The sequence below is a fragment of the Pelobates fuscus genome, chromosome 1 (assembly GCF_036172605.1).
Source record: "Pelobates fuscus isolate aPelFus1 chromosome 1, aPelFus1.pri, whole genome shotgun sequence".
NCBI classification, from domain to species: Eukaryota; Metazoa; Chordata; class Amphibia; order Anura; family Pelobatidae; genus Pelobates; species Pelobates fuscus.
The window spans coordinates 374,802,733-374,830,281 of NC_086317.1; the positions used below are offsets into that span (position 1 = coordinate 374,802,733).

At 41.6% G+C, this 27,549-nt stretch overlaps 1 protein-coding gene across 1 annotated transcript in view; it reads right to left on the reverse strand.

Moving 5' to 3' along the window:
• Positions 1-27,549, reverse strand: part of EPSTI1 (epithelial stromal interaction 1) — a 67,904-nt gene that overhangs the window by 7,654 nt on the left and 32,701 nt on the right. Inside the window, exons 7-9 of the mRNA XM_063444706.1 lie at positions 16,312-16,399; positions 14,527-14,610; positions 474-547 (exon numbers count right to left, since the gene is read on the reverse strand). Coding sequence (XP_063300776.1) covers positions 474-547; positions 14,527-14,610; positions 16,312-16,399 — 246 coding nt within the window. The remainder of the gene's footprint in view (positions 1-473; positions 548-14,526; positions 14,611-16,311; positions 16,400-27,549) is intronic.

The window sequence follows — 27,549 nt, forward strand, 5'->3', positions numbered from 1 at the left end:
ATTATGACAGTGCCGCTTTACGTTTGTGTAAACATTATGACAACATTTATTACAGAACTAGCTCCATTATATAATACACTACCATTCTCAACAATGGCACATGGAAATATTGCGCCATATAGAATGTTCATCCTTTCGAATTGTGATTTAAATGTTATTCTGCAGAAAGTCCTCCATCATCTAAAAATGCAGTGCTTTGTAAAAAAAAAAGTTGAAGGCTAAATCACCAAAAAAAATAAATATATATTATAATTAAAGTAACAAAAAAAAAGTGTGTGTGTGTGTGTGTGTGAGTGAAGAAACAGAGGGAAAACAATACATTTGAAGGGAGCATTGCACAGTTACGGTTCACTCTAGCGATGGGGAATACTCTGATCCAACACAATGAGAAAAGTTAACCAGTTAAATTGAATTCATAAACATCATCCTGGATGCACATTGATGTGGTTAACAAAATTCATAAACAGTCGAACCTTCTATGATGATCTTGTTGAGATGTTCTCCTTTGTTCTTCTTCTTGCCTTTGTTTCAGTTCTAACAATTCACTCTGGAAAGAAATAGAAACTATGTCTGTGATTATAGAAAAATAAAATATATACTCAATACTTTTCAATATTTGTATAAATTAATAGACAAAGGTCAAATTGTAAATATATGCAATTCTCAAATAAAGGATATTAATGGCTTGTCATGATAATAAACACAGTTGGAATGGATATCGTTAGCATCTTGTAGATGGGATGGCCTACACCTGCCTTGATCAATATAAAATCCAATATTATTAACAACCACCTGCACAAACATATAATGTGTGTGTGTGTGTATATATATTATAGGTTTGTGCAGGTGGTTGTTAATAATATTGGATTTTATATTGATCAAGGCAGGTGTAGGCTATCCCATCTACAAGATGCTAACGATATCCATTCCAACTGTGTTTATTATCATGACAAGACATTAATAGACATTTTATTTGTGCAGGTGGTTGTTAATATTGGATTTTATATTGATCAAGGCAGGTGTAGGCCATCCCATGTAAAATGTAAAGTACATCCTTTGAAGTCTATGGTTTCACATATCAGAACATAACAATCATCTGTTCCTTAGCAGGTCTTAAAATTAGGTAAATACAACCTCAGATGGACAAAAACACAGTGCATATAAAACTGTCATAATTTATTTCACAAAAATAAAGGCAAAATGCAGAAAAACTAAGTGCACCCTTGCCTCTTTCATAGGAATTAAAAGGCTAATTAGCAGAGAAGTGTGGCTAGTCAAATGCCCTTAATTAATCAATCGATCATCAGCAAGTTTGACCACCTATATAAAAGCTGAAGTTTTAGCAGTTTGCTAATCTGGAACATTCAGGTGTTTGTTAACATAATGCCAAGGAGGAAAGATTTGATTGACTGCAGGGGGAATGCCTACATATATATGCACATTGGGAATGTGGCTTTTCCTCTGAGGATTTTCACACCAAGTGGTGGTAGACTCCCATTCTGCCATAAAGAGGTTGGCATAGCTTGGTGCGAACCTGGTCCCCATCACATTTCTTGTTTTGCAAATAGTCCAGAAACAAAAAAGTTACATATAATATGAATTCACTCAATGATAATATTTTGTTTGTCAGTATTTCTTTAATAGCTTGGCAACCTTTATGGTGGGGAATAAGAATGTATAGGGACTGTACATCAAAAGTTACCAAGACATAGTTTGGGTCCCATATCATCCCTATAAATATTGAAGTAGAGATAGTTTCTTAGATAGTTGTAGTAAGATGTCTAAATATTAAAAAAAAATTGAAAGCAGGGAACTTATTCCAGATGCAGTGGGACGCCGAGGGGAGGCAAATTTGTTTTTATGTATCCTAGGATGAATAACATTGAAATCTGAGAATGTGTGTTTGTTGAGAATATTAAGTTGCTTTCCGTAACGTTAGGCGTGGGGTCATAATTTAGTTATTCATATGACATATATAGAGAGAGAGCTTAGGGTGTCTGCCATATAAGGGGCCCCTACCTGCAGAATACAGTAGTAAACAGTAACAGTAAATTGCTATATCCAGTAGAGCCTTTATAAAGGAGAAGCTCTGACTGAACCTTAACTTCCTGGGCTTTTCGAGCCAGGTTTAGTCATCGTTGGAAGTACCTTTGTCAGCATACTATAGAAGGGCAAATAACTAAACATATGGGCAACACTAATGTGGTCATTGACCTCAAATACCTTCCCATGATTAAATAAATCCTATGGTGCAAAAGGATGAAACATGGAGACAGTGAGCAACACCCCAAATAATACTGAATCAAGATAATAAAATGGGTGAGCCTCAAAATTACAAAGAATTAAAATGCCAGGTCATTAATTCTATTTTTCATGGTCAACTCCTCTCCTCAACCTAGTTTCATGGCAGCATCCAAATAATAAACTAATGTTACCTCCTAATTTCATGAGAGCTTTCAGTCTTCACTAGTTTATCAGGTTATGTCATGATGTTAATATTAATCTTATCATCCTAAGCCAGAAGATGGGTCAAAAACATCATGGATTGGTGGGAGCACACTCCTCGAAGATACCTTTATTTCAGATATTGCAAATTCATATTGCTACTACCAATGGTCAGGTGGGGCTGTCAAAAATCTTTTCAAATATAAAACACACTCCATATGCAGATGAAGGCAATTGTTTTGTTATGTTCTGTTAGTCTTATGAAAAACTGAATTATAACTCTGCTCAAAACACATCACAAAATATGCAAAAAGCTTTTTTCTTTTTATTATTATTATTTCCAACAGTTCAGACAAATCCGCATTTCACATCAACAGAGTGAAAATTAAAATGCTGCATTTTTGCTATCCAGAAGATTAGGGTGCTTAAGAAATAGGATTCTGAATCTTTATTTCAATTCGGGCAGATAAAATTAATGCCAATTACACAAGTATAGCACAGAAAGAAATGGATGGGCCTATAACAGACATTAAAATCTCAGGATATGATATGAAAAGAGAAAAAAAATTATATAATTACTCTTTCAAAACAGAAGCTAAAAACCAAATGCCATTCTAGAAATAGCCAGAGGATTAACTGAAGTTGATGAAACACTGAGAAGTATAAAAGGTGATTTAACAAATGTAGAAGCAAGTCAGCAGGATGATTAGGGTAATGCATAAAAGAAAAATGGTTTCAAGGCAACATAAAAGATACATCACAGGAGAGGAAGATGATTGATGCAGTATTAAAAAAAACTGAATACATGGAGAAGAGGCTTTATGCAATATTAAGTAGGAAAAAAAATCAGTGTCTGTGGAATAACAGAGGCAAATGTGAAAGGCTGACAGAAGTTAATGCAATAACACGTCGGTGACAGATTTATAAATGCTTGGAAAAATAAAGATTAGCTAACAAAACTAATCAATTTTATTTGTCATGTAGTGAAGGATTTACTTGTGCATTTCAATATGCTGGCCACAAATGTTGCATATAAAATCTCTATGACCCACAGGTCTGCATTTTGAATCTGAGATTCATTTTCAGCTTAAATACATATACACAAAGCAAGCAATATTCATTTTTAGATTATTTTTTATTTTCTATAACAGGATGTTGTTTTTTCTACCATATCCAACCATACTATACTGTAACATAATGAATTTAATAAGGTTATATTGATAATGGATATACATGTGTGTGTATAAAATCTATCCATCTCTCTATATTCAATAGATAGCTCTGCACTCCAACATCAACGTTATCCAAATTCCAGGTGCCTGGTAACACATTATGTAACTATCCAAACTATACTGGCACTCAGGGTCTTTGTGGTAGAAAATCCTTTATTGCAGCTTCACACCAAAACAGTTAATGTTTCAGTTCAACTTCTGAAGTTGATGAAAGTTCACAAGTTGAGTTTAAACGTTGACTGATATAGCATGATGCTACGGTAAAGGATTTTCTACAGCAAAGACTGAGTGCCGGTAGGGTTTGAATATATTTACACACTTTTTGTTTTTGCACCCATTTTTCATGACCTGAACTCAAAGATCTAAGACTTTTTCAATGTACACAAAAGGCCTATTTCTCTCAAATCTGTCTAAATCTGTGTTAGTAAGCACTTCTCCTTTACTGAGATAATCCATCCACCTCACAGGTGTGGAATATCAAGATTCTGATTAGACAGCATAATTATTGCACGACTTAGGCTGGCCACAATAAAAAGTCACTCTAAAATGTGCAGTTTTATCACACAGTTAGTGATGTCCCGAACGGTTCGCTGGCGAATAGTTCCCGGCGAACATAGCGTGTTCGCGTTCGCCATGGACGGCGAACATATGTGATGTCCTGAGCGGCGGGTGGGGGCCCTAAATACCAATAGGGGGGGGACCTATTGTCCTCTCCCCCGGCCCCCACCCCTGAGCGGCGGGTGGGGGCCCTAAAAAAATGTCCACCCCCAGGTGACTGGGGGTCCTCCCCCCCCAAAAAAAATGGTCCCCCTACCTACCCCCCTCACCCTAAAAATAATGAGGGGGGAGTCAATAAAGCTAAAAACCTGTAAATAAATAAAAATAAACTTACCATTAGATGTCTTCTTTTTTCTAAAATCTTCTTTCTTCAACCCCCAAAAAGGCCAAATAAAAAGCCAATATAACCGTCGCACTTTGAAAAAAAAAAACGAGCGCAAAAAAAATTAATCCTTCTTCACCCTTCGAGGGCACGCCGCATACTGAGCTCTGCAGGGCGGGTCAAGGCTTATAAAGCCTTGCCACGCCCTGCAATTAGGCTTAGAACACTCTGATTGGTTGGTTTAAGCCAATCAGAGTGCTCTGTGTCATTTTAAAATTCCAAAGAACTTTCCCACGCTGTGTAAAATGACACAGAGCACTCTGATTGGGTGGATTTCAAGTCCCCCCCATTGGTATTTAGAGCCCCCACCCACCGCTCAGGGGTGGGGGCCGGGGGGAGGACAATAGGTCCCCCCTATTGGTATTTAGGGCCCCCACCCGCCGCTCATGGGTGGGGGCCGGGGGGGAGGACAATAGGTCCCCCCCTATTGGTATTTAGGGCCCCCACCCGCCGCTCAGGGGTGGGGGCCGGGAGGAGGACAACAGGTCCGTCCCCCATTGGTATTTAGGGACCCCACCCGCCGCTCAGGGGTCGGGGCTGGGGGGGAGGACAATAGGTCCTCCCCCCTATTGGTATTTAGGGCCCCCACCCGCCGCTCAGGGGTGGGGGCCAGGGGGAGGACATTAGGCCCCCCCCCAATTTGTGTTTAGGGCCCCCACCCACCGCTCAGGGGTGAAGGCCAGGGGGGAGGACATTAGGTCCCCCCCCTTATTCTTGTTTAGGGCCCCCACCCACGACATCACTACACACAGCACAATGCCACAGATGTCGCAAGTTTTGAGGGAGCGTGCAAGTGGCATGCTGACTGCAGGAATGTCCACCGGAGCTGTTGCCTGTGAATTGAATGTTAATTTCTCTATAATAAGCCAAAGGCATTTCAGAGAATTTGGCAGTAAATCCAGCTGGCCTCACAACTGCAGACCACATGTAACCACACCAGACCAGGACCTCCACATCCAGCATCTTCACCTCCAAGATCGTCTGAGACCAGGCACCCGTATAGCTGCTTCAACAATCGGTATGCATAACCAAAGAATTTCTGCACAAACTGTCAGAAACTGTCTCAGGGAAGCCCCCCTGCAGTTCGTCGTTGTAACCGACCTGAGTGGGCAAATGCTCATAGTCGATGGTGTCAGGCACTTTGGAGAGGTGTTCTCTTCACGGATGAATCACGGTTTTTACTGTACAGGGCAAATGGCAGATAGCGTATATGGCGTCATGTGGGTGAGCGGTTTGCTGATGTCAACATTGTAGATCGAGTGGCCCGTGGTAGCGGTGGGGTTATGGTATGGGCAGGTGTATGTTATGGACAATAAACACAGGTTAATTTTATTGGTGGCATTTTGAATGCACAGAGATACCATGACAAGATCCTGAGGCCCATTGTTGTGCCATTCATCCACGACCATCACCTTATGTTGCAGCATGATAATGGCCCCATGTTGCAAGGATCTGTACACAATTCCTGGAAGCCGAAAACATCCCAGTTCTTGCATGGCAAGCATACTCACCCGACATGTCACCCATTGAGCATGTTTGGGATGCTCTGGATCGGCATATACAACAGTCTGTTCCAGGTCCTGCCAATATCCAGCAATATCCCCCCCCCCCCGGAATGTATGAATGTATGAATTATCATGATACTAGGTGAATGGTTAGATGTATAATATATGGATGAATCTGTGAAGGTACTAATGAAGGTACAAAAGAATATGGGAAGGTTGTTCCAAGTCATGATTGGCCTAGGGCAGACAAATCTTGAATACATCATTGGATGTGTGTAAAGTGCTCAACTTTATTAGACAAGTTTATTCAATTATATAATTATTAATAAAAATATCTTAATTAGCTTTTTAAAATATGCATTTTCATAACACAGTGACTTAAACTTTATTAAAGAGCAAATAGTCATTGCTCAAATTGCAGATGCATGGGTCACAAATATTACTCAATTATTTCATGTGTTACGCTGACAAGTCTCAAACGGTAATACATGGACAAATTGCATCTTCAAAGAGGAAGAGGAGTTTAAAGAAGAAAGCAACTGACAGTAATAAATGGGTATTTTAAGGATAATTACTAAATTCCATAAAAGTACATAAAAATAAATTGAATCGAAAACTCATTAAGTAATGATATTTCGGAGAGCTCTACCATTCGAAAACCATTTGCATGCAAAGATCAGTGTCCTAGCATAATATACAAAACATGTTATCCTGGGCAATAGGAATAATGTAATGTTAACTGAGGAGTCATATTTGGCCCTGTATTCTACATCAATATTTGTGTTATGTTTAGAGAGAAAAATTTAACCCATAAATAACATGGCTGCTATCATGGTGGAAGAACAGTAATGATATCGACAGCCAGCTCATTTGAACAGTTAGATCTAATTACTGCGCTATAAGGTCTTACAACAGCCAAGAAAAATGAAACCATTTTACAGGAGCAAATACAATGTGTTTCAGGATCATAATACCCAACACCTACTTGGTAAATACCAGATAACTGACAAACAAATTCAAAAGTGGCTTCATGAACACCAGAATGATGTCAAACACCTTTCATGACTTCTGCTATGACAAGATCTAAACATCAGCAAAAAATTATGGGACAACGGAGTGCGAAATAGAGTTCCAGTTTATTTACCCCTTAAATAATTGGAGGTTCTTCTTTTAGAACCAAGCAATATCCCATGTATATACACAGAACATAATTTGTATGACATCATTCTAAAATGGATCAAAGCTATTCTAAAACAAACAAAAAAAGTCTCTTATTAGGTCCTTGCTATTAATAGTTTTTTTTTTTTATTAGCTCTACCTTAATATTTGCTCAAAAGGTTCTTGAAAATGTTCTACAATTGTCTAACTTGTCAGCAAGAAAACCTTTCCACATTAAAATATACATACAAGCCCCACACTTGATAACTTGATAAAGCAGGTAGATCAAAATTGGGAGTATGAACTTTTATCGACAGCACAATACGGCGCACGAATACACGTTAACGAAGCACACAGAACATGGGTTGGATGTACGAGGCCCAAGGCATGAGAGCCAGAAGCCACCTACCTCGCACATAGAATAGAGAGTAAACCAATCACCAAATGATACTGTGAGAAGTATCGACAACTACCAGTAGATGTAACGAAGCACACCCCGCTCAGCAGTAGCTACACTATAGCGTGTAATGCTATCGTAGGAATAAGAACAATACTTTGGTAAATAAAGGGGAAAAACTCTGTGCCAAAAAATACAAGTGAATACCCAACACGAAAATGTTTTAATGTCCCATGATGAGCCGTTAGTCGGCGAAACGCGCGTCGGACTAAGCAGAAGGGAGGGTGGAAGTTCCAGATAGGGAGGACGCTCCTGTGTTATTATTAACTTTATACCTACTCACCACCCTCGAGACCTACTTCATTGATTACAGTTTCGTTTAGGACAGTAACTCCTTTAATAAATAGCAGTCTTCACTGCAAGGCTGACGATTGCTGATTACCACGTAGCAATCAGTTTTTCTGACGTTTGGGGGGATCCAGCTTACTTGGGATAGTGAGGGAACGCTGGGGATTTTGGGGTCCAGATTTTTCCTCTACTTTACCCTTTCCCTCCTGCACTTTTCTATTTTGCCACCTGCTAATGTGTGGCATTTTTTCCCTCTATGATTTAGCAACTTGATCCCCTCTCCTCCCACATTTTTTGTGGGTTCTGTCCTTTCTTAGTTTTACATTTTTCCTTCTTATTTAGGGATACATTTATATAATCTTTTCTCTTTTTTTAAAAAAAATTGACCATTAAAAGTTATATTTTACCCTGAGACTGCTGACCTGAATACTAAGTACCCTGTATGTGCATGATTACGTCTATGTTTGCGTCTTCCAGGGTTACTAGTATTCCCCTTGTTTTTTGTGCCTAGCCAATCAGCATCTCCTCATAGAGATGCATTCAGCAAGCTAAAAAGTACTTTATGGGTCTGGAGTGTTCTTTTTAGCATGTTGAGCATCAACATGTTTAACATCAACAAAGTAAATAAAAAGTAAGATTATTAATATTAAAGGACCACTATAGTGCCAGGAAAACATACTAGTTTTCCTGGCACTATAGTGCCCTGAGGGTGCCCCCACCATCAGGGACCCCCTCCCGCCGGGCTCTAGGGGGAGAAATTTACCTTTTTCCGGCACCAGGCAGGTAACTCTCCTCCTCCTCTCCTCCTCCATATCGTCGTCATCGGCATTCTCAATGCTTTCCTATGGACGCTGGCGTCTTCTCACTGTGAAAATCACAGTGAGAAGCTGTCAGGATCGGGACAGGGATCCAACACGCAGAGTACAAAGAGTGGAAAGGTACGTATACCGGGCCTTAGAATGGCCGGACTAACGTACCGAGAGTAAAGAATAGTCAGAGGCAAGCCGAGGTCGAGGGAACGAGAAGACAGATAAGCGAGAGACAAGCCGGGTCAAGGGATAACAGAGAAACAGGGTAGTACAACGAGCCGAGTCAAAACCAAAAGAGCAAACTAGAATACCAGAGCACTGAGTGACTAGACAAGCTAGAACCACGACAGGGCAATGAGCTGAAGTAAGGAGTAAGCTTAAATACCCTGGTTCTGGATGGAAATCACGCCTCTGAAAAGTACCGATTGGATATCGGACACTTGAGTGACAGATTGCTCGTGCTAGCGTCATGACGTCACGTATTGAGCGTCCTGCTAGAAAAGGACGTGGATTCCTCGCGGCCGGTGTTTAAGTGACTGGATGAACCGCGAGGAACGGAGGAGACAGCTCGCCTGGACGGATACACCACCAAGTCTCTACCTCCCTTAGAGGTAGAGGCCTCAGGTACCCTGACAGTACCCCCCCTCTCAGATACGCCCACCGGGCGGAATGAACCGGGGCGAGATGGGAAGCGAAGGTGAAATGCTCTGCGAAGGCGAGAAGCATGGACGTCCTCCTGAGGTACCCAACTCCTCTCCTCAGGACCATATCCCCTCCAGTTGACCAGATATTGCAATTTTCCCCTTGAAATTCTGGAGTCAATGATGGAGCTGACCTCGTACTCCTCCCGACCCTCCACCTGAACAGGACGAGGCGAGGAGACCTTAGAGGAGAATTTGTTGCAAATGAGGGGTTTCAACAAGGAGACATGAAAAGAGTTAGGAATGCGTAAGGCAGGTGGCAGAGCAAGGCGATACGCAACCGGATTGATACGAGTGAGAACCCTGTAAGGACCTATGTAACGAGGAGCAAATTTCATGGACGGAACTTTTAGGCGAATATTCTTAGTACTCAACCATACCCTATCCCCAGGAACAAAAACAGAAGCCGCTCCTCTATGTTTGTCAGCGTGTTTCTTGAACAGCGAGGAACTATGTAATAGAATTTGTCGAGTTTGATCCCATAATTTCTTCAGGTTGGCGACATGATCATCAACCGACGGTATCCCCTGAGAAGAGGAAACCGAAGGAAAAATCGAAGGATGAAAGCCATAGTTCATGAAGAAAGGGCTAGAGCGAGTTGAATCGCAAACAAGGTTATTGTGTGCGAACTCCGCCCAAGGAATCAGACCGACCCAATCGTCCTGGTGTTCGGAAACAAAGCAACGCAGATACTGTTCGATCTTTTGATTAGTACGTTCAGCAGCTCCGTTAGACTGAGGGTGATAGGCAGAGGAAAAGTTCAATTTGATGCCCATTTGAGAACAAAAGGATCTCCAGAAACGTGAGACAAATTGAGAACCTCTATCAGAAACAATCTCTGAAGGGATCCCATGTAGGCGAAAAACTTCTCTCGCAAAAATCTCCGCCAATTCAGGGGAAGTCGGAAGTTTAGGTAATGGCACGAAATGGGCCATCTTGGTAAATCTATCCACCACCGTGAGAATAACAGTCTGTCTTTTGGAAGCAGGCAAATCAACGATAAAGTCAATGGACAAACAGGACCAAGGTTTCTCAGGAATGTCCAAGGGGTGTAACAGGCCACATGGGGATGCATGAGATAGTTTAGTCTTGGCACAAGTCTCACAAGCTGCGACGAACTCCTCAATATCCTTACGAAGTGAAGGCCACCAGAAATCCTTGGATATCAGAGAGTACGTCTTGCGAATACCAGGATGACCAGCTATTTTACTTTCATGAAAACATTGTAAGAGCTCCAGTTGCAGTTCAGGAGGAACAAAGTTTCTTCCCTCAGGAGTGTTTCCGGGAGCTAGATGTTGTGACTTCAAGATCTGGTCAAGTAGCGGGGAATGAATCTTGAGACTGGTATTAGCAATAATATTGCATTTGGGTACAATGGAAGACAAAAGTGGTTCTACTGAAGCAGAGGGTTCATATTGGCGAGATAGCGCATCGGCTTTAGAATTCTTTGACCCAGGTCTGTAAGTCAGAACGTAATTGAAATGGGTAAGAAACAACGACCAACGAGCCTGCCTGGAGGATAGACGCTTGGCCTCTCCGATATAAGACAAGTTTTTGTGGTCTGTCAGGATGGTAACAGGATGTAATGTACCTTCCAATAAATGTCTCCATTCTTTCAAAGCCTTGATAACCGCTAGTAATTCTCTGTCACCAATGTCATACCTGCTTTCAGTACCGGTCAATTTTTTAGAGAAAAATCCACATGGATGTAATGGTTTATCAACACCCAACCTTTGAGATAGAACAGCACCTAAACCAGTCTCTGATGCGTCTACCTCGAGCAAAAATGGCAGAGAAGTGTCAGGGTGAACTAAAATTGGAGCGGAAGCGAAAAGCTCCTTGAGAGTCTTGAACGCAAGGAGAGCTTCAGTAGTCCAATTCTTAGTGTCAGCCCCCTGTTTGGTCATGTTAGTGATAGGTGCAATAATGGAAGAATAGCCCTTAATAAAGCGCCTATAATAATTGGAAAAACCAATAAATCTCTGTATGGCTTTAAGACCTGTGGGTAAAGGCCACTCTAGAATGGATTGGAGCTTATCCGGATCCATCTTAAATCCCTCCCCAGAGATCACATAGCCGAGAAAGGTTACCTGGGTTTGATCAAAGCTACATTTCTCCAACTTGCAGTACAAGCCATGCTGGAGAAGCTTGTGCAAAACCCTCCTGACTTGTTTGTGATGAATCTCAATGTCACTAGAATGAATGAGTATATCATCTAGGTATACAATGACGCACTCTTGCTGAAATTCCCTAAGAACCTCATTAATCAGATCTTGGAACACTGCTGGTGCATTGCATAACCCAAAAGGCATGACGGTATATTCATAGTGGCCATATCGAGTATTGAATGCCGTCATCCACTCATGTCCCTGCTGGATTCTCACCAAGTTATATGCCCCTCTGAGGTCTAACTTGGTGAAAATTGTAGAGCCTTTCAAACGATCGAAGAGTTCGGTGATCAAGGGAATCGGGTAGGCATTTTTAATGGTTATCTTATTCAGACCTCGATAGTCAATACAAGGTCTCAAAGAACCATCTTTCTTTTTAACAAAAAAAAATCCAGCCCCGGCAGGGGAGGAAGACCTCCTGATGAATCCCTTGTCTAAATTCTCGTGAATATATTCCTCTAGGACTGAGTTCTCCTTTATAGATAATGGGTATACATGACCTCTGGGAGGCATGGTACCAGGGAGTAGGTTAATTTTGCAATCAAAGGACCTGTGTGGGGGTAAGGTATCGGCCTTCTTTTTGTCAAATACTGCCTTTAAATCTAGATACTGAGGCGGAATTTGTGTCTCTGTAGGATTGTCAGAGGTATTCGATGTATTAGTTAATCCAAGAGGTAAGACCTTCCGCAAGCATTTTTCTTGACAATTCTCTCCCCATGAAACTATCTCTCCTGATTCCCAATTAATAATAGGGTTGTGTCTCCTCAGCCAGGAGTACCCCAGAACTATGGGAATAGACGGAGAAGAAATGAGCATCAAGGATATATCCTCTTTATGCAAGATGCCAACAGTCAAGTTAATCGGTATGGTCTCATGAAAAATAACAGGCTCAAGTAACGGTCTACCATCGATGGCCTCAACAGCCAGAGGTGTCTCTTTTAACTGGGATGGAATAGCATGCTTGGCAGCAAAACCCTGATCTATAAAGCTCTCAGCAGCTCCAGAATCGATTAGTGCCATAGTCTTAACTACTCCCTTCTCCCACTTTAAAGAAACGGGTAACACAAGCCTGAGCTCCTTGTAGTTGTGAATAGAGGACAAAGTAGAAACACCCAAGGCCTGCCCTCTAGAGGAACTTAGGTGCGAGCGTTTCCCGAAAGATTGGGACAATTTAGGCGTAAATGACCCCTGACTCCACAATACATACATAAACCCTCCCTTCTCCTGTACTGTCTCTCCCTTTCAGTGAGATGAGTACTGCCTATCTGCATAGGTTCAGGAATACGTAAGTCTTCGAACTCAGATATTTGAAAGGTAGGCGCTAGTTTAAAGGAGGGTCTACGGGTCCTATCTCGAGTGTTCTGCCTCTCTCTTAAGCGTTCATCAATACGAGATATAAAAGAAATTAAATCCTCCAAATTTTCAGGGAGTTCTCTAGTAGCGACCTCGTCAAGAATTACATCTGATAACCCATTCAGAAACACATCTATATAAGCCTGTTCGTTCCACTTAACTTCTGCCGCCAAGGATCTGAACTCTAGTGCATAATCCACAAGTGTTCGATTGTCCTGTTTAAGGCGCAACATTAATCTAGCTGCATTGACCTTTCTGCCAGGAGGGTCAAAAGTTCTTCTAAACGCAGCTACAAAGGCATTATAATTATAGACGAGTGGATTATCATTCTCCCATAAAGGATTGGCCCATCTCAAAGCTTTTTCAATGAGCAGAGTAATAATAAATCCAACCTTTGCTCTATCTGTAGGATAAGAGCGGGGTTGTAGTTCGAAATGGATGCTAATCTGGTTTAGAAAGCCACGACACTTCTCCGGTGACCCGCCATAACGTACTGGTGGGGTAATACGGGAAGAAGCACCTACAGTGGCTACCTCTAGACCTGAGACTGCAGGAGAGATAGAAGGAGTACGTGTCTCCTCAGGTGGATTACTAGCACGAGACAAAAGTGCCTGTAGTGCCAAAGCCATCTGATCCATCCTATGTTCCATGGCGTCAAACCTGGGATCCGAAGAACCAAGCTGACTGTTTGTACCTGCAGGATCCATTGGCCCTGTCGTAATGTCAGGATCGGGACAGGGATCCAACACGCAGAGTACAAAGAGTGGAAAGGTACGTATACCGGGCCTTAGAATGGCCGGACTAACGTACCGAGAGTAAAGAATAGTCAGAGGCAAGCCGAGGTCGAGGGAACGAGAAGACAGATAAGCGAGAGACAAGCCGGGTCAAGGGATAACAGAGAAACAGGGTAGTACAACGAGCCGAGTCAAAACCAAAAGAGCAAACTAGAATACCAGAGCACTGAGTGACTAGACAAGCTAGAACCACGACAGGGCAATGAGCTGAAGTAAGGAGTAAGCTTAAATACCCTGGTTCTGGATGGAAATCACGCCTCTGAAAAGTACCGATTGGATATCGGACACTTGAGTGACAGATTGCTCGTGCTAGCGTCATGACGTCACGTATTGAGCGTCCTGCTAGAAAAGGACGTGGATTCCTCGCGGCCGGTGTTTAAGTGACTGGATGAACCGCGAGGAACGGAGGAGACAGCTCGCCTGGACGGATACACCACCAAGTCTCTACCTCCCTTAGAGGTAGAGGCCTCAGGTACCCTGACAGAAGCGCAGAAGCGCCTCTAGCGGCTGTCAATGAGACAGCCACTAGAGACTGGCTTAACCCTATTATAAACTGCTATGTTTATAGAAAAAGGGTTAATCCTAGCTGGACCAGGCACCCAGACCACTTCATTAAGCTGAAGTGGTCTGGGTGCCTATAATGGTCCTTTAATAACACTAGATGCAGCAGCATTACCTTTCTGCGTTGTTCTTCTTTCATATATTGAAGTTGTCTTTCTTCTTCTTGTTTACTTTGTTGTTTATAAGACTCTCTCTTTGCCTAAAACAAACATTTTCACAATTAGATCATATAGTGATACAGACATATATCCCTATATAACTCTTCCACACTACTAACTTACCTTTAATGAACTAACAAACATGATTAAGGTGCATTGCGTTTTAGAGTGAGTATGTAACAAGGATCTAACAAATAATCACTTATCTGCAAGATTAACTGTAATGAGCCCTAAAATCTGATGCCCCTAAGTGATCTTCCTTATAGATATCTTTACAAATTATTTAATGTTTCACTATTGCTTGAACATGTATTATTACATTGTTGATGTTTTCAAGCTGAATAAGAAGAAAAGACACAATGGAGCCACTCAAATAACTTTTAGTTTATAACACTTCATGCCACTTTGATTCTGACACTCACATATCATTTTATAATTACAAATCATCAATATCAGTTATCTATAGAGCATTCTTGACAAATTCATCAATATTGACAACAGTGTCATTCAACCACATTTATTTAAAACATCTGACAAAAAGATTCTTTATATATAAAACTTTCTTATGATTATTATGAACAAATCATTGCTAGTTAGTTTCCATGTGTCAGACAAATTATATGTGATTTAAATACGAACTCAAAGAATTACATAAATGTTCTATACAGTTAGGCTTGACAGTGCAAGAGATTTTTGGAACAAATTTAACTGATGCATATGGTAACATTTCTTCAACATAAAATAGAGAATATGAGAACTCTGAAAACTGAAAAAAATCTTAGAAAAACTCAGTAGCTTGCCCTTCGTTTAGTCCCCACGCTCTTAAAAATGTTTTTACTCACGTGTGCCATTACAAAGAGAACCTATACCATTGGCATATCATATTCTTCATCATAGTCTAACTAATAATGGCCTCGATTTTATATTTGTGGATATGTTTATCAAATGATTTAATATCTTTAGAAGAACTTTTAAAATGTAATATTCAGAAAATTTATATTTTTAAATATTGACATATGTTATATGTATCCCCATTTTTTGGCAGGTCCTACTGTAACAGCCTAATGTCTGCTCTTATGCTAGAGATAGATATAGATATATGTATGTTTTTATTTACTTATTTTTTGAGGAAAAAAATTCAATTTTAAAAAATGTATTCAAAAATATTTAATAGGCGTGTACAAAAGAAAAATTAAATCGAGGCTGATGTTAGCTATTTTGTTAGTGATTTATAGTAGCATTTCTCGTACCATCTATTTTAATATGTTGTCTTTAGGTAAGTAGATTAACTTCAGGGACTACATAACTAATCAATCTACCATTACTGAACTGACATGTAGGTTGAGAAATGGTTAAGCAGAAAATTGCTCAAGTCTTTCTTTCCACAATTGTCTTCAATAAATCCATGTAAACCAAATAATGTGTTTGCGTGTGAACTGGAAAGCAGCAGAGTTGAACAATTTAATACAATCCTGCTTCTGTACACACACGGAAAAATAATGCTTTTTTGTATACGTGTAACGCAACTTTATGTCAGTGCGCAGGGCACAAATCCAATAAATAACGCTTTTTAATTTGTATATGTTGTGTTCTTTGCACCAGAGTGCACAGACTACTGATCTTACAAGCGTTTACCACCATAGCAGTACTTTTATTAATTATGTTAGTGCATTTTTTCTCCATGTTCTGTACTATTAGTATCTGTTACAGTTAATTCTATTTACCAAAAGTTGAATACATACCGAGGCACTTGGTTCAGTTTCACATCGATTATCAGTTCGATAGTTGTTCTCTCCGGGGGACAACTGATCAAGGAAAGCATGATTCCTTCTGTATCAAAAAAAACAAAAAAAAAAACAACAAAAGCAAAAGACTGAATTTGTAATAAAAAGGCCATATACAAGGAATTACTATAAATGTTTTGTTAAAAATAAATAACAAAACATTAAAGTGAACATGTCACAAATAAAATACACAACCCCTTGGCCCTGACTGTCTTAATGCAGGACATGCCTAACACATGATGGACTTATTGCCAGTAGATCTACTGTCAGATGCTGATGTATGTTTCTCTACAAATTTACATTTCTCTAGGAACCTGGTAATTTATCACATCAACTACAGTGCATGCTGAAAGGGAAGGAGATTGGTTTACAGAATTGGAAAAGGTAGAAGAGTGAGAGTGTAAGAATGTTGAGAGACTAGAAGATAGTATGGTAAATTTGACTGGTTACCAACTAGGAGACTGAGACGGGGTGACATAAAAAGGCATCTAGTGTGGAAGTACAAGACATGTGGAAGGCGGAGGGGACAGAAAATGAAAGTAAAGGGGAAATAATTTAAAAGGGTGTGAGCTAAAATAAATACACAAATGGAATGAAGGAGCAATATTAATGGGTAGCGTGGGCAGTGAAGAAAAAGGGAACAGTCGATTGAGATGAGGTAATGAAGAACAAAAATGGATTGGGTCATTCTTAGTTCTCTTATTTAACTTCTACAAAGCTGCATGTTCTCAGGATCCAAAACATTTTCTATTGGCGCCTTAGAGACTCTTAATATATACTTGAGCTCCTATAATAGATGATTTTGATGGAGAGGTTACAACTCACAATTTTGCACTACCTTTTTAAAGTCTGTTAAAGGTAAACAATAAAAAAAGAAAAAAAACAATATTGGTAAATTCTCTCTACTAATGTTTTTACCATTTTTACATTTTTCTTCTTGCAATGAGCAGGAAACAGTGAGCCATTATACTACCAATGCACCTGTGACATCATAAGGTTATCGCTAACACTTGCATAAGCTGTCCTGTTTAACCCCTTAAGGACCAAACTTCTGGAATAAAAGGGAATCATGACATGTCACACATGTCATGTGTCCTTAAGGGGTTAATGGAGAATTAGAAAGACTTGGGCTTGAATAGTCACCTCATATTTCAACCTGCCTTATGGAATTACAAGCTATATACATTAATATACTACTTGTTATTGTTTGATAGATTGCACAGATTAATGTTTGGATGTTACGCACAGAAATATACACGTGCATCACAACCTAAAACAGAAATGCACATAAACATTCCCACTCTGCACAACAACACAAGCCAAACCCAATCACACACTAAACACACACAGAAATGCACAGATTCATTAATACACATTCACAAAATAGATGCATGGTGCAAGTGATGTGGCAGTAAAGGCATTTAGCCTAATGGTAAATGGCAGGCTGGTGAAAAGGGATATAGAAAGTATTGCATTGTAATAGATTTGGTGAGCCAAGGATGGGGCATGTATAATACAACTCCACAATAGTGATGTCCCAAACAGTTCGCCGGGAACTGTTCGCCAGCAAACATAGCTTGTTCGTGGCGAACACGGCGGGCGAACATATGCGATGTTCGGTACGCCCCCTATTCGTCATCATTGAATAAACTTTGACCCTGTACCTCACAGTCAGCAGACACATCCAAGCCAATCAGCAGCAGACCCTCCCTCCCAGACCCTCCCACCTCCATGATGAATAGGGGGCGGACCGAACATCGCATATGTTCACCCTCCGTGTTCGCCTGCGAACAAGCTATGTTCGCCGGTAAACAGTTCCCGGCAAACTGTTCGAGTCATCACTACTCCACAACAGTAATACTGACAGTAAAGTGAGGTATGTGAGTGTATCACAGAACAACACAGCAGGAAACAAGTACAAATGAGCAGTATGTGTATGGAAATGGGTTATATACATTTCTCTTCTATCTGCTACATTGCACGAAAAAAAATTTGGCCATAGAACACGGTCCAGGCACTCAAGGTTCAAAGAACAAGAAGATTTATTAGCAGAATGTACAGCAAAGTTTCAACCCTAAAGGGTCTCTATCAAGTGTTGGGGTCGAAACGTTGCTGTACACTCTGCCAATAAATCTGCTTGTTCTTTGAACCTTGAGTGCCCTGACCGTGTTCTGAGTTTCAGCTATTGATTGGGGTTTGGCCCACCTCTGGTCCACTCTGCCAATAAATCTGCTTGTTCTTTGAACCTTGAGTGCCCTGACCGTGTTCTGAGTTTCCGCTATCGATTGGGTTTTGACCCACCTCTGGTCACATACCTCAATTTACTGTCAGATCTGGTCCAGTTGCACCCTGTTTATTATGGGAGTGCGGTGTCCCTTTGTTTAATTTACAAAACAGACCCCTTTCAAGTTTAATCTCTAGATGCACCCACACCTATATCAAGCATACGGCTTGAAGGACATGTCAAGATTTCCTACTATTATTTAAATAAACTATTGAAACATGTGCATCATTATTATTTTCTTCCAATTTTGACCTAAAACATGAAAATAACTATATAATGTCAATTTATGCGGAATTGTAGATTTATTTTGCACTTACCGATATCTATTTGGGCTTTAATCTAGCAAGTTTGTTTTCAACCCATCGCAACTTGCTTTTTAGTAGACACACACAGTAGCATATCTCAACGCATTTACAAACAGATATATAAAGGATGATGTGCTGTATTTATCAAGACAAAACTGGAGCAAATCCAGGGTATGTGGATTTACATTAAAGGCACACTATTTGCACCCAGATCATTGCACTGTCCTTGTTTCCTTAACCCTGCAATGTAAAACATTGCAGTGTTAAGACCGGCTCTAGTGTCTACCAGACAGCCACAAGAGTCGCTTCCTGCTGTTTCACCAAGACTGACTCCATGAAATGACGTTGGACATCCTCACACTTTCCATGAGGATGTCCAGAATGTTGAAATATCTCATAGAAAAGCATTGAGTGAATGTTTAACTATGGGGAAGGCCTAAGGTGCTCAGCGTCAGCTGGCAATGGTGGAGGAGGACCCCAGTCAAGCACAGAGGGGCATCGGTGCTGGAAACAGGTGAGTGTTTAAAGGATTATTTAACACTTTTCATTTAAATGGAGGATAACGGGGTTGTTATAGGGGGAGAAGACCAATATAATGTCAGGAATACAGTTTTGTATTCCTAACAAAATAGCGTTCTTTTAATTTCCATGTTAATTGCTTCCTAGTTAATCTTTTGTTCCTCCAGAAACACCTGTTTTATCTAACTAAATCTGGCTTTAAAAGTTTTAGCTCGACACAATATTAATGCAAGTCAGGAAGGAATCAATTTGTTCTTGCAGTCATTCCTATTTTGGAACATATGTGGATTCTGTTTCTCTGCACAAAGCACATATTTTAGTGCATTTTCTTGGATGAGGAATTCCCCTTCCCCTTCTGCTCCAGGGCTCACTATATACTTGCTTGCTGGAAAATGATTACCTTTTGCTTTGTGTCTGCTGTCTCTAGATTTTGTTTATAGTTGTGCAAGCACCAAAGCTATATTTGCCTCCATATACACTATACATGTTTTATTGTGTAGTAATAAAAGTGGGTAGGGAGGTTTATAAGATAATATTTCAAGAAAGGGGGGGGGGGATACAGTAGGGACAAGAAGAACCAGCAGAAAAATATCAAAGTAAAGGAATCAATAATACACCTATAGCGTGACAGAGAAACAGAAAGACATTGTATTTTTTTTTATTTTTATAAATTCTTTATTTTTGTTGTGCATGGAAATAACAGAGCTGTGCCTGCAATGCCGCAACAGAATAAGAAAAATATGGATAACATAACAGTTGGTCAGCATTTTGAGTAGGTTGCACATTTTAAAAATAGATAAAAAGAGTAACGTTCGAGTAACCAACAAACGTGTAGCTAAATTGGTCTTGGGTGTCCGGTTAGTTAAGGGTGTCTGGGCAGATCTTTCCTCCATGAGGTATGGGTGTGATAAGGTGTGTATGGTGTAAGTGCGAACCTGTCTTTGTAGGGCTAGTTACGGGAGCACTGCCTCTTACTTGCTTTGCCTATATGTAGTGTCCCAGCCACAGTGAAATATGTGGTGGGGACCAGTCGTGGGACCTATAGTTTGAGCGAGACATACCGGTCTATGTGGCAGTTGGAGTGTAGGTAGGTAGGTGCCTCGTTCTCCTGAATGGGACTCCGTGTAGCGGGGGCCTGTTATCTGGCGGGCTTACGCTGCATGTGCAGGCGCCTGTGCCGGGACAGACTCCCCTATATCGTGCCGGATACTAATGTAAGGAACCCGTTAGGTGCCTCATTTTAGGTAGGGCGAACAAGGTGTATTTGTTGCTGTGTCTCTTCACCTCAGGACAGTGATGCCCAGTTTCTACCCTGTCCTGTTCCCATTAGCTGTATGTGGGTTGTAAATAAAGGGATATCTAGTCGTACTGCAATCTAGAACTATGTACAGAGGGATAAATGTCCATAAGGGGGAGCGTGGTGGCGGCCACCTCCATTTAGAAGGCTGCCGGGTGCTCTTAGTGCTATCCAGGGGAGCTTTGCTGCAGTGTCAAGTACCCTGTGTATGGGTAAGCCAGTGTTTGGTGGTATGCAGATTCCTTGCTTTGTAGGTCAGCTCTAGTGAGGTGCCCCTAGTCGTGTGCTGTGGTAGGTAGTCGGCTAGTCAAGTGAGAGCAGGGTGCTGGATGTATGGGGACAGTGTAAGTAGGGAATGCTGGTCTGCATTCTTGGTGTGTCAGTGGGTGTAGGGTTGATATTTGATTAAAGTGTGTCCTGGTATATGTTAGATTAGAGATGGGGGCAGAAAGGTTTAGCATAAATTATAACATAAGTAAAACATGTTCCGGTGTAAACTCTTGCGGTCAGGGTGCTAGTTTTGGCAGAGGCTCTCTCTATGAAGATCAGTGTCCCGATTTCAAGTAGTGACTGCCTGGTATGCATCTGTGTGGGGTCTTCGCTGCACAAATGGGGCTGTGCCAGCCGGATCCCAGATGTGTGTCGTGGCTGTTGTCCCCAACCCCTTGTTGGTGAGAGCGTCCCGTGGGAGACCCAGAGTCTCTAGTATTGTCACGTCCTGCTCTGTTCTGTGGAGATGTCTGGCAATGGCTCCTGGTATCCAGTACTCTTGTTACAATTCTTGTTTAGTTTTTCTTGGTTTTCTATTCTATGTCTGGTTTTCTTTATGCTGGGATTTCTGGGTTCATTCCTGTAATCCATCCCTGGGATTCCCAGTCTCCAGGTTTCATTTAAATGTTTGTTTTATGTTGCCACACCCGTTTGTTTTCCATCATTCCCTCTGTTTCAGAGTTCCTGCAGGCAGCCCCTCAAGGCTTCCTGCAGGAACTCAGTCGTGGGACCTATAGTTCTTGCAGGTAAGTGCTATATATGTATTCTTTGGATGTTTTAGCATACATTAGGCAGTGTAGGACCTGCCAGATATGGGGTACATTTGCGTTGTTGGCAGGCTTATGCAATGTATGATCATATAGTGTAACTAAATCCCCATATTTCCATATGTAGTACTTAGTTATTTCTCCTCTTGATTTGCCTATGTTATCTTGTCTTGTTTTAGTTTGTATACCCAGTCCATGTACAGTCCTGTCCAGTCATGCCCATGTTATGTTCATGTTTTCCTCATGTTTTGTGTATATGTTCTAGGTTTAGCTTACTATCTTTCTCTGGTTCTGGGTTCTATTAGTTCTGTCTTGTTTTCATGTTTGGTGCCTATCTCTAGTCTTGCCTTGTTTCTAGTACTGGATACAATCTTGCTGCAGAGCCTCCCTATTCAGCTTCTGGGAGGTCTGCTTAATTTCCAAGTTCCTGGTATCCGCTGAAGCTGATTCAGGGTCTTGGTATGTGGCTGCACAAACGATGGTGCTCAACACCAGGGGGCGTGCGGTTACCCTGCACCAGAACCTGCTAATCCACCTCCACACTGTGACTCCTACTCTGAACATCAGGCATATTGGGTCCCGGTCCTGCACCGCCGCCCGGATAAGTGTCTGGGTCCCGGGCACCGGACCGCCACCCTGACAAGTATGGCTTCAGCCCCTTCAAGGTCTTGGATCGCGTGCGCGGTGCTGCCTTGTAGGACCGCCAGGACGTGGGATCCCTTCCACCTGTAGTGGATGTCTCATTCACGAAGGAGCGATGTAAATGGCTGCAGTGTTTTGCGCCACGCCAAAGTGCTCCCTGATAAGTCCGCATAGAAGGTGAGAGAGGAGTTTTCGAAGATATATGGAGTTTTCACCCTGAGCGCTCCCATTACTGTAGCCTTGTCATGCTCCGTTTGGAAGCGCGCTATCAGATCTTGTGGGGCCATGGCAGGTGCCTTTGTTGGTCTCGGGATCCTAAACACGTGCTCGATTACCACCATTTTTGCCTGTTTGGGGGTCAGTATCGCTGCTAGGAGTCTTCTCATGAAGTGTGGTAGCTCTGCATTAGGTACTGTTTCCGCTACCCCTCTGATTTTGATATTGTTGCTGAGCCTGCGGTCTTCCAGTGCAGCAAACTGCCGTTCCGTGGCTATTTGCTGATGATGAAGCATGTGAATCTCTTTTTGTAGGTGAGTGAGTTGTGCTTTTGCGTTGAGGGAGTCGCTTTCCAGGGTTCCCATACGGCCAGTTAGGCCTTGCAGGTCCCTGCGGAACGTTGCCATGTCCGTTTGGAGGTCCCTCCTGAGTCCTGCCAGTAGTTCCTGCATGTCAGCCTTAGTGACCGGAGCTGAGTCTGGTTTGGAGGTTGTATGTGCCGGTTTCGGGTTTGGTTCCCGCAGGGCAGGTAAGTGGGGGCCCCCTGGTTCCAGGGTTTGGTCATCTGAGAAGTCGGAGCTTTCTCCCATGTGGGCGGCCATCTTGGGCACTGTGTCGCCATGTGCCTGCCGCCATAAGTCGCCTATGCTCATGCCTGGCTTCGGTTTGTCAGGTCTTTTTTTTTTTTTTTTTTTTCTGCCCATATCGATGTTGGTAGCCTGGGGGGTCCAGGTGGGGTCGATTGTTTGGGGCTGATGTCGCTGAAAACGTGTCTATTAGGCCTTCGTTCACGGAGCTCAGCAGGCTTGCGACCGATCAGAGCTATGGCTTGGCTCCGCCCCCCGAAAGACATTGTATTTAACCCCTTAACGACCAAACTTCTGGAATAAAAGGGAATTATGACATGTCACACATGTCATGTGTCCTTAGGGGGTTAAAGAAACAGTACATGAGAATCACAAATGTTTGTTTCAATGTCCCTACCAAGAAATCCAATACATTTCTTCAAAAAAATGTAAATGCAGTGGAACCATAAATATATGTTGTGGTTACATAAAAGCATACTCTTGCATTTATATTAACATATTGTCATAATTTTCCAAACCCCCAACAGTGACTTTGCCACTATAGTGTGCAGGGGAAGGTTAGTTATACCTGAGCCACCAGCATACGCGTTTTGTCAATCCTCTTCAAATCCTAGGGCATCAGCTGCCAGTAGCCCATATCAGCATTGTGATTTTGCACATGCACGAGAGTACAATACTGAGATCTGTGAAAGATCCCTTCATAGACAGAGCCTTTCTTGGGTGCTTGACAAGACAAGATAATACATAGCTCTGCCTTCTTGTCAAGTGTAGGAAAAATAGTAATTTCTTTGGTTTATGATAGATTTTGACTGTTGGAATTTTAGTGAAATTCCCACTCAGTTAATGTGGCTCTGTCACCTCAAACTTACCTTTCTCCTAATGTTCTTCTCTTTCACTTTTAACATCTGCTCTATTTTTCTTCATTTCTGATCTATTTCTCTTTAAAACACAAGACAAAGAAAGGACTACTTTGTCTTATGTATCTTTACCTATGCCTGACAATTGTGACAATAGGGTGAAGCGTGCCTTAACCCCTTAGGGACACATGACATGTGTGACATGTCATGATTCCCTTTTATTCCAGAAGTTTGGTCCTTATGGGGTTAAAGGGACACTTCTGACCCCTAGAGCACTTTAGCTTGCTGAGAAGCTTTGTGTGAAGAGCGTGTCCTATTTTGTCATTCTGCAGAAAGTGCAGATTTCAATAAAAATTGTAACTCTTATACATTCACCCCCTTAGCTTTCAAGCAGACAACATATCCTGTATTTTTTTTTTCCAGTGGAGCTAAACTCAAGAGGCAGCAATTGCCCAGAGCACCTACCTTGCAAAAACTTCTCATTGAGCTACAATTGGAAGTCTGTGATTGGACAGCCACAGAAAGTCAGGGAGATCTGTGGCTTTATAAGCTGTTTTTAGATATATCCCCAATGGAAAAATGCATGTTTTAATTTGTGGTATATCTACTAAACAGTCATTTTTATATTGCATTTGGGCTGTGGGGTGTACCTTTATGCTCCACTCTTTGTCAAGAATCTCATCTCTATCTATTTATGAAATACGCATTATTTAAAAGGGGGGATTGATTAACAGTGATGCTTTAAACTGATTTTTTTTTATCATAAATAAATTAAAGGACCACTATAGGCACCCAGACCACTTCAGCTTAATGAAGTGGTCTGGGTGCCAGGTCCAGCCAGGTTTAACCCTTTTTGCTGTAAACATAGCAGTTTCAGAGAAACTGCTATGTTTACCTATGGGTTAATCCAGCCTCTAGTGGCTGTCTCATTGACAGCCGCTAGAGGCGCTTCTGTGCTTATCACTGTGATAGGAGAATGCTTTCCTATGAACTGGCTGAATGCGAGCGCATGCGCATTCATCCAGGGACGTCAGAAGAGGGAGGAGAGTCCCAGAGCCAAGGGAGCCCGGCGCTGGAAAAAAGGTAAGGGATTAACTCCTTCCTCCCCCTTCAGCGCAGCGGGAGTGGGACCCTGAGGGTGGGGGCACCCTCAGGGCACTATAGTGGTCCTTTAAGCATCTATAAATCAAACTGAATGTATACAGTTTTATTTAGTTCATAAATATTTTGAATATCATAAAACCTGTAATCATTTTAGGATGTGCTGCTCACAATGGTACCTCATATACTTTGTTCTCTCTGCTGTTAGGAGACAAAGCTTCCATTCGCTATTCCTGTTTGTGATTTGAAAACCTTGAATGGTTTATATATTTCTGACCCACGTTCTTAAGGAAACTGCAGTGAAAAGTTCACCTCTGATCTTGATTAACATGTTCAATCTGTTTGCACTCTTTAAATCAAGAAAGCACCGTCAGATTAATGTGCACAGCTTGGAAAGCAACCTCATAGGCTTTCAATAAATTGCTTTCCTTATTACACTCTGGAGAGCCTCTTCAAATGCCTATAAAAGCCTAGTTTTCTGCCTGTTAGCTAAATAATTGACCTGACTTCAGATAATCAAGTGGGAACGTTTTTACTAAATATACTGAAATAGTAAAACAGTCAAAAACATGTTTAAAGTTTGGTAATACTTTCAAGAAGTAAACGGTGTTAATATTCAGGCCAATCTACAAGCTGACATTTTTAATGTGTTTTGTGGTTGTCAGGAACAGCAGAGAGAGCATATTAATTAAGCAACACAGCTTAATCTCAGGCTAAACTCAGCTGAGCACAGAACCTCGGTTAATTTCAGGGTTATCTATCAGTGGATTTAATCAGCCTTTTTTCTGTATGGTATTTGCATAATTTGAAAGTTCATAAAATAGTGAAAAAGACTGTCATCAAATTTTCACTGTTAATTCTTTTTTTTTTATTTTATTTTTTAAATAAAGTATGTTGACTTTTTTTTTGGGCTGAGCAGCCAAGTTGCGTCAAACACTACTGTTATCTGACCAACTGCTGCTAGACCTAACTTCCAGAATTGCAGTCACATCAGTAGGCAAGTTGGGTTGATCAGCAGTTGGCCAGATAATATTAGTCATGGCTGCTAAGCCAAATAAAAAGTGAAACTTTCTCAAAAACAAATCAACATACATTTGATTACTGCTGTGTGTATAGCAGTCTGTTTATTTGTGTGTATGTGTTTGTGTATGTGCCAGTGCGTTTATCTGTGTCTTAAGGTGTTGGTGTATCTCAGTGTGCATACATCCCAGCAATAAAACACCAACACAGCATGCAAACACATCCCTGCATCCATACTCCAGAAATATATACAAACCCACCCCTTCACTCACACAACAATGCTGCACACAAAAGCAAACCTGAATTTAAAAGCCAACACTACACACAAACACACCACTGTATTTAAATGCAAACACTACAGACAAGTATACCACTGCATTCCAATGGCAACAGTACATACAAATACACCCCTAAATGCACACACATACTCTATACATAAACCTGCTTACAATCAAATGCACACACACTGCTCACAAATACACCCTTGCAAGGGTGGGCAAATGGTAGATCTCCAGCGGCAAAGCATTGTAGAAGTTGTACGATGATGGGGTGTAATCTCTTGGCTACTCCTCAGCCCTAGTAATCAACACCTGCACTGGGGTGTTACCAGGGCCAGCCTTAGGGGTGTTTGAGATGTAAAGCTGCACAGGTAACCATGACTGCAGGGGAGCCATGCGGCTGGAATAGCTCAAACAACCCATATAAAGCAGCATTGAATATTTTCTTATCCTCCAGCCAGATTGAAGATTTCATTATGCTTCACAGAGCATTTGATAAGGCAGCGGGGATGAAGCTAAATGGACTGTGGGGCAGAGCTGTGTGTGTCTTAAACTGTGTGTGTGAGAGACTGTCTGTTACTGTGTATGTACGACTGTGTGCCTTTTACTGTGTAACATGTACTGGAGGTGGACATCTGGGGGCTCAGACGCCTGCAGTTGTGCAGCTCTTTCCCATCACTAATTTGCTCCGGTGTCTGCTATCGGCACCGGGCCCCACGTGAGGAGAAGATTGGTGGGGAATGGGGGGAAGGCAGGCTTGGGAAGACAGAGGGGAGGGACTGAAATAACGAAGATGGCGTAGGTTCCATCCTCTCCTTTTTAGTGACTTGGGGACTCTGCCTGGGCTGGTCACATGACTTGCTCTGCCTTTGAATACTCAAGCACTGCACTTGGTCAGTACTTCGTTGTTCTGGTGCTTGCTCTAGTCGCTTAGCGTCCGGATTCTTGGTTTCCAGTTCATAATAGTGTTTCCTGATTCTTGATCCTGGTTCTTGATTCCTGGTTCCTGATTCCCGGTACATGTCTCAGGCTTCTGACCCTTGGCTTTGACCC